At 35.3% G+C, this 7,464-nt stretch overlaps 1 protein-coding gene across 1 annotated transcript; it reads right to left on the bottom strand.

Moving 5' to 3' along the window:
- Window positions 1-2,629: 2,629 nt before the first annotated feature.
- On the bottom strand, window positions 2,630-7,174 carry LOC149569399 (uncharacterized). Its single transcript, XM_089822119.1, has 2 exons — window positions 3,494-7,174; window positions 2,630-3,413 (listed from the first exon to the last, which is right to left on the bottom strand). The coding sequence occupies exons 1-2, from the start codon at window positions 6,990-6,992 to the stop codon at window positions 2,977-2,979; spliced, it is 3,936 nt and encodes a 1,311-aa protein (XP_089678245.1). The 5' UTR covers window positions 6,993-7,174; the 3' UTR covers window positions 2,630-2,976.
- Between the last annotated feature and the right edge of the window lie 290 nt (window positions 7,175-7,464).

The raw sequence follows: 7,464 nt of genomic DNA, 5'->3' as shown, positions 1-7,464 counted from the left end.
ATGAAAGAAAGATCAACTAACCATGCCATGAAGCTATGATGCAAGTAAAATAAAAGCTATACTAGAAGGAAAGAATGTTGCAAGTCTTCAAAGTTCTAAAGTCACCTAGAAAGCATGTAGCATAACATTAGTTCAAAAGCATAAGATTGGATAATGAGGAGATAGATTTACCTTCTAAAGATAAATGGATGGTTGAGATTAAGAGGAAAAATAGACTTAATCAAGGATGGATAATGCATCTTAAGTGATCCATGTGCCCAAGAATATCATCTAATAATGATCAATGATTGACTTCACGAGGAAAAAGATGCATAGAGGAGAGTTAAAGTTATTTTGAAAATAAAGATTCTTCTCACATAGAAAAGTGTGCCCCTCATGTGAGACAAAAAACCTTTTTCTTTTATTTTGAAAATAGGAATAATACTTTTCATGTAAACACTTAGGATTAGGGGGACTTTTGGGACTTTTTTTGATTAAAAGAGAAAAATTTCTTCAATTAAATGAAAGAATTAGGATAAGGTGGTCAAACCATAGGTTATAATGAAATAAATATCAAAATGATGTCAAGAATAAACAATAGATAAATTAGGAAATTATGTTAGAAAGTGGGTTCATAGTCTAGATGGCCATTTTTGGATGATTAACTGAGGCAACTCCAAATCATTCTTTTTAGACTATTATTATTAGCTCTTCAACTTTTACCAACCCAACATCTTTAACCGACTTTGATACCAAAATAATCATAACCAAAACCAAGGACTTGGATAACATATATAAATGGTAAGAAAGAAAAGAAAAAATTTGCAAGAATTATATATTTCCTATAATGATATTAGAGTATGTTGATATATTTTTTGTAAATAATTTCTTCCTCCATTTTGAGGATAAAATATTTCCTCCCTTTTATCCATATAAATATGATAATAAAAGCTTATAGAAAATTGATTAGAAAAATTAACTTATTTAAGAAAGATCAAATAATGATCCATAATATTCTTCAAACTCCCTATACAATTTGAAAAATAATTGGATTTGGAATATTGTAAACAATTTACAACCTATACGTTATTAATCTGCCATATTACATGAGTATAATAGAAAGGAATAGAATGTGGCTACAACAATCATAAAGGGTATGATCTACAGATTTTAAGTTTTATAGAAAACTAAATTTTGTTAACAATGATTACTTTTTAGAGGTAGCCATGTGCACTACTAATTTAGTATTTGGAATGGTTTGTTCACTAGCATATAGATAGTTTATAAGAAGATATTTAAGTGATGTTACTATTGGATTCTTTCATAATATAAATATTAGAATATAAATTATTTTGTTAATTTTTGTAGTTTTATTTTAATGAATGGTTAATTGATTCAAACAAATTATTTATTCTAATATATGTATTAATTTTATATATATACTCATATATGATGGTGTGTTGTTGTGCATTTGTCTCCTTTTAATTTATTGTAACTCAACTTATATCTATAAAAAGAGGGAAAATGACTGAAATACATAGAATGTAATCATTGAGAACATTATTGGTGAGATTAAAATATTAACAAAAAAGAGATTCCCACACACCAAAAAATGGTGTAGCTAAAATTAATTTGATTTAAACTGATAATAGTATATATATATATATATAACTTAATGTTTGAGCCAAAATTATAATAGATTTGAATGAACTTCTAAACAAGTATTTTTCCTCTTAAGAAGTATTAAATATGTCCTTCCATATGTCAATGTTGTCTTGCAATTAAATGGAGGAAAAAGAAATCCAACTTTTACTCAAAAAAATATAACTAGCTATATAGATTAATAAAATCTTAAATATAGGATTGGGACATTATATTACAAAATATTAGTGTTTTAGTACTTGAAAATATGGAGATGTGGAACTTCTTAAAAAAAGATACTTCTGCACAAATAAATTAGTAGACTTTGTTCTTTTATCCTCACTTTTAAGGATAGATGTTCTCTCTCCATATATATATATATGGATGTTTATATATTTTAAATGTATTCATTTGAAGAATTCTTCTTTCACCTTACTTCTTGTTCTAATTTTTTTCTTTATCTATTGTACAATTTCTTTTTTCGTAGATCTAATATTTGCAAGTTAATTAAAAATATATATAAAAATTAACAAACATAATTATAGAAGACCATATCCTTGACATAGATTATTATGCTAGAAAAAGTTAATTAAAAATATATATATAAATTAAGAAACATAATTATAGAAGACCATATCCTTGACATAGATTATTATGCTAGAAAATCTTCATAGCAAGTTGACTTTAATATTTAAATTATTCTCTTTATCAAAGAGGTTGCAAACATCTTATATCACCACCATGATAGATATTTGAATAATTTTTTTAAACAAATTTACAATTATTGAATAATTAAAATAAGTAAACAATTCGATATCTTTAAATTGTTCTATCAATTAAAAATAATATAAGAATTTCTTAATCAAATAATAAAAAATAAAACTAATGACAAATACAGTACAATCATTTATTATATTACTATTTTAACTAAAAATAAAATCTATTAAAAACTTATATAAGTAACTTGTAGTAGTATAATAAAATAAAGCAAAATAAAAGAATCACTAAATATTTCAATAGAAAGTTCATAAATTAATGGGCTTTTGCCTCCGTCTCAGAAAGCAATGAATACAAGCTACAAAACAAATTCGTCTTCTGCCGCACACTATGAGAGATGTTGCTCTACATACGTAAATATGTTGCCCATTTTGCATAATCTTATGAAGTGTATATAGATAGACAGTATACTAAACCTCAAACTAGCATAATGCGTACTCATGACTCTGACCAGATTATAAGCTGAAACAGCTCTAATTTAGCCTCAGATAATTTCACATGAAAGAAGACGAATCTGTTACGGACCAAAATACTTTAGACTTGCAAAGACAAAAACTTTTTAATGGAACTTACAAGCATCTAAAATGTAGAACTTTGACTGTAAGGGGCCAATGGTTTTCCGACATTCGTACTGCGTAGGAGTTCTGAAATGGTTGGTGTTAAATTGGAAGCAGCTGCATCTCCTATCAATGATGTCTTGAGGTTCTCCAATACCTTTGCCACATCTCTCATTGAAGGCCGGTCTCTTGGTGATTCACTGCTACAAAGCAAACCGCAATTAACTAGTGAAAGAAGACATCTATTGTCTTCCATGTTTTCATTCACAGCTCTCAATAGCCCAGCATCAACAATATCTGCCACTCTGTCTGGAAAAGCTGACCTCACCCACTTCGGCAAGTTCATATCTCCGACAAACACCTCATCGCTTGGCCTCTTCCTTGTAACCATCTCTAATATCAGGATTCCAAAACTGTAAACATCCCCTTTTATAGAAACATTCGCGCCCAAACCATACTCTGCAATCAATTAAATTTATTCATGAGAATCTATTCAGGAAAATGAGAATAACAATATAAAAGATACTAAAAACAATTACCTGGAGCAATATATCCTATAGATCCTCTGAGTGCAAATGTTGTTGTACTCATTGAATCTTTGGGGTTTGCAGCAATTAAACGGGATATACCAAAATCAGTCACAAGGGCTGTCATGTCGGCATCCAGGAGCACATTGCTCGGTTTCAAATCACAGTGAACAAATTGCAGAGGACAATCATGGTGTAGATATTCCATGCCATGGGCTACATCTATGGAAATGCTCAAACATTCGCTCAATCCAAATTGACAAGTGTTTTGATCATCTGTTTCAGGGTACAAATGCCTTTCCAAGCTTCCATTAGATGCGTATTGAAGAACCAAACCTTTTAAGTCAGGGAAGTAAAATGCACTGATGACTTTGATGAGGTTACGGTGCCGAATTCTCCCCAACACTTTGCATTCTCTGGTAAAGCTCTTATCCGCTTCTTCATTCAACAAATTAAGTGTCTTGATGGCAACCATCTGACCATCCCTTAAAATGCCTTTGTATACAGATCCAAAGTTACCCACTCCTACCAAGTTTGACTCATCAAATTCACCTGTTGCAATGACAAGATCCTCATAAGAAAATCTTGGATAGCCGAGCCTTTGGAGAATGATGTTTGAAGGACAGAATGATTGTTTTGAAAGTTTTCGTCTCCATAGCATTCCTATAATGATGGAGCATATAACAAATGCAATTACTCCACCAACCGATAAGACTGTTCTCTTGAGCGGTGAATGTTTTCTATGGGTTTGGGTTGGGCATGGAGGCAGAGAATAATTTATGGGGCCACAGAGACCAAGGTTGCCCTCAAACAATGTTATAACACTTCTATTAGGAAACAAACCTCCCTCTGGAATCTGTCCAGACAAATTATTGAAAGAAACATTCATGTAGCTAAGTACTTTTAGTCTTTCAAGGGACATTGGTATTGAACCTGATAAAAAATTGGCAGAAAGATCCATTTCTTGGAGATTTTGTAATTTGGAGAGTGAGTTTGGTATTGGACCTTCAAATCTGTTGTGGGACAGATTTAGATGCTGTAAATTTGTGCAGTCTCCAAGAGAATATGGAATCACCCCAGTAAGTCGGTTTCCTGAGATGTCAATGGCTTCACCCATTATGATTTTACTAATCTCCTCTGGCAACGATCCTTCCAGAGAATTCCATGAAAGATTGAGGTAGAATTGCAGGTTTTTTAGGCTTGCAATTACTTCACGGGGTATCCTTCCCTCCAGTTTGTTGTAAGACAAGTCAAAGAGCTCCAACTTACGACATCGCTCCAGACTAACAGGTATCTCCCGTGATAATTTGTTGTGGTGAAGAGAAAGACGTCTCAGCTCTTGGAGGCTACCAAGAGAAGCAGGTATTTTCCCAGATAACTGGTTGTGACTAAGATTCAAGAGTCCGAGATTTTGCATTTGACCCATCTCACTTGGAATCCTTCCCTCTAATTTGTTCCCACTCAAAGACAATCTTTCCAACTTACCAAATCTTCTCATTTCAGACGGAATATTGCCACTGAAAAGATTATTGCGTAAATTTAAGTACGTTAAGTTTGTCAGATTGGTAATCTGTTGTGCTATGCTTCCTCTTATCATGTTTTCCGATAAATCCAAGTAATTGAGTTTGGAAGACATTTGGCCTATTGATGGAGGCAAATTACCTGTCAGATGGTTATTTGACACATCTAATTTTTGCAAGGAGGAGCAGTTAGTGAGAGCAGTGAGAAAGGCCAATGTGTTACTGCTGTCACCAACAAGTTTATTGGTGTTCAGGGAAAGCGTGTTGAGGAGGTTCAACATCCCCAGCTCTATTGGAACTGTTCCACTGAGTTGATTTTGCTCTAAAATAAGTGCTGTTAGATTGGAACAATTTCCCAGGGAACTCGGAATGTTTCCACTGAGCTCATTTCCCCATAGACTGAGATATTGCAAATTAGAGAGCTTGGTACCAATTTCCCATGGAATATGTCCACTAAGTTGGTTTCCCCAAAGGTGAAGAACCTCCAGCTGAGGGAGCGTGCCCAGTTCAGGGGGAATGGGGCCATGAAGGTTGTTGCTTTGCAATTTTAAATCAGTCAAGGCAGACAGATTCCCTAAAGAACTGGGAATGGTACCAGATAAGTTGTTTTCCCAAAGGTGAAGAACCTCCAGCTGAGGGAGCGTGCCCAGTTCAGGGGGAATGGGGCCATGAAGGTTGTTGCTTTGCAATTTTAAATCAGTCAAGGCAGACAGATTCCCTAAAGAACTGGGAATGGTACCAGATAAGTTGTTTTCCCAAAGGTGAAGAACCTCCAGCTGAGGGAGCGTGCCCAGTTCAGGGGGAATGGGGCCATGAAGGTTGTTGCTTCCCAATCTTAAATCAGTCAAGGCAGACAGATTCCCTAAAGAATTGGAAATGGTACCAGATAAGTTGTTTCCCCAAAGGTAAAGAACCTGCAGCTGAGGGAGCTTGCCCAGTTCAGGGGGAATGGTGCCATGAAGGTTGTTGCTTCCCAATCCTAAATCAGTCAAGGCAGACAGATTCCCTAAAGAACTGGGAATGGTACCAGATAAGTTGTTTTCCCAAAGGTAAAGAACCTGCAGCTGAGGGAGTGTGCCCAGTTCAGGGGGAATGGGGCCATGAAGGCTGTTGCTTGCCAATCCTAAATCAATCAAAGCAGACAGATTCCCTAAAGAACTGGGAATGGTACCAGATAAGTTGTTTCCCCAAAGATAAAGAACCTGCAGCTGAGGGAGTGTGCCCAGTTCAGGGGGAATGGGGCCATGAAGGTTGTTGCTTGCCAATTCTAAATCAGTCAAGGCAGACAGATTCCCTAAAGAACTGGGAATGGTACCAGATAAGTTGTTTCCCCAAAGGTAAAGAACCTGCAGCTGAGGGAGCGTGCCCAGTTCAGGGGAAACGGTACCTGTGAGATCATTTTCTTCCAAATCCAATTCAACTAGAGAGGACAGATTTCCCAGAGAGGTGGGAATGGTACTGGTGAGATTGTTTGCTCCCAAATAAAGGAAGTTCAAGCCCGATAGGAGACTGAGCTCGGGCGGAATATTCCCATGGAGTTGGTTGAAGGAGAGTGCCAGGTAATACAAGCTGCGGCAAGCAGAAAGAGAAGGGGGAATTCTTCCTTGTAATTGATTGTGGCTGAGCCAAAGTTTCTGCAGACGAAATAGGTGACCGAGTTGAGGTGGAATGATACCAGTGAGGGCATTGCTGGAGAGATCGATGGATCGAAGAAAGGAGAGGTTGGCGAGGAGGGGAGAGATGGTGCCGTACAAGTTCATGGAGGACAGATTGAGGGCTATGATAGAGCGGGAGGACGGATTGCAAGCGATGCCGGTCCAATTGCAGAGGGGCCTGTGAAGGGGATTCCAGTCGGGTAGCAGAGTGTCGTTGTTGTTAGTAATGGCCGCTTTGAATTGCAAGAGGAGTTGTTGTTGATTACTGAGAGAATGGGTGAGAACGGGGATTGAAAGCATGGAAAGCATGAAACGGAAGAGCAGAAGAGGAGCCATGGTGGAGGTAATCGGTTTGAAGAGAAGCACAGAAGGCAAAAGTGTTGTATGCAGAATCGAAGAAGGATCGATAAATAGATAATGAATAAATGGATGGTGGGAATGAAGGCAGATGTATCTACCGTGTATGCCTATAATTGATATTATGGGGGATGTTGTTGGAACTTTATATTTGATTTAAAGGTTTTTAGTCATCGAATGATAAATAAAATTGTAATCATTTTTTAATAAGATCATATTCACTTATGATGAAATAGAATTAAAAATAAATCTCAATTTAAAAATAAAAAAATTAAAACAAAATATTAAAGATCATGTAAATTCACTTGTAAAAATTAAAAATACTATACAATTAGTTGTTCACACAAAATAATGGTTTATGCATGTAAGAAAAATAGGATATGCATGGATTTGAAAAAAATAAAATATTTAAAATTAGATTTAAAGTTTATTATATAATGATACTTGAAAA

Source organism: Cupressus sempervirens, chromosome 3 (assembly GCF_028749045.1).
Source record: "Cupressus sempervirens isolate cs-2001-9-10 chromosome 3, ASM2874904v1, whole genome shotgun sequence".
NCBI lineage: Eukaryota > Viridiplantae > Streptophyta > Pinopsida > Cupressales > Cupressaceae > Cupressus > Cupressus sempervirens.
Note: the sequence above shows the minus strand (reverse complement) of the source record. Positions and strands in the feature narration are given on the sequence as shown.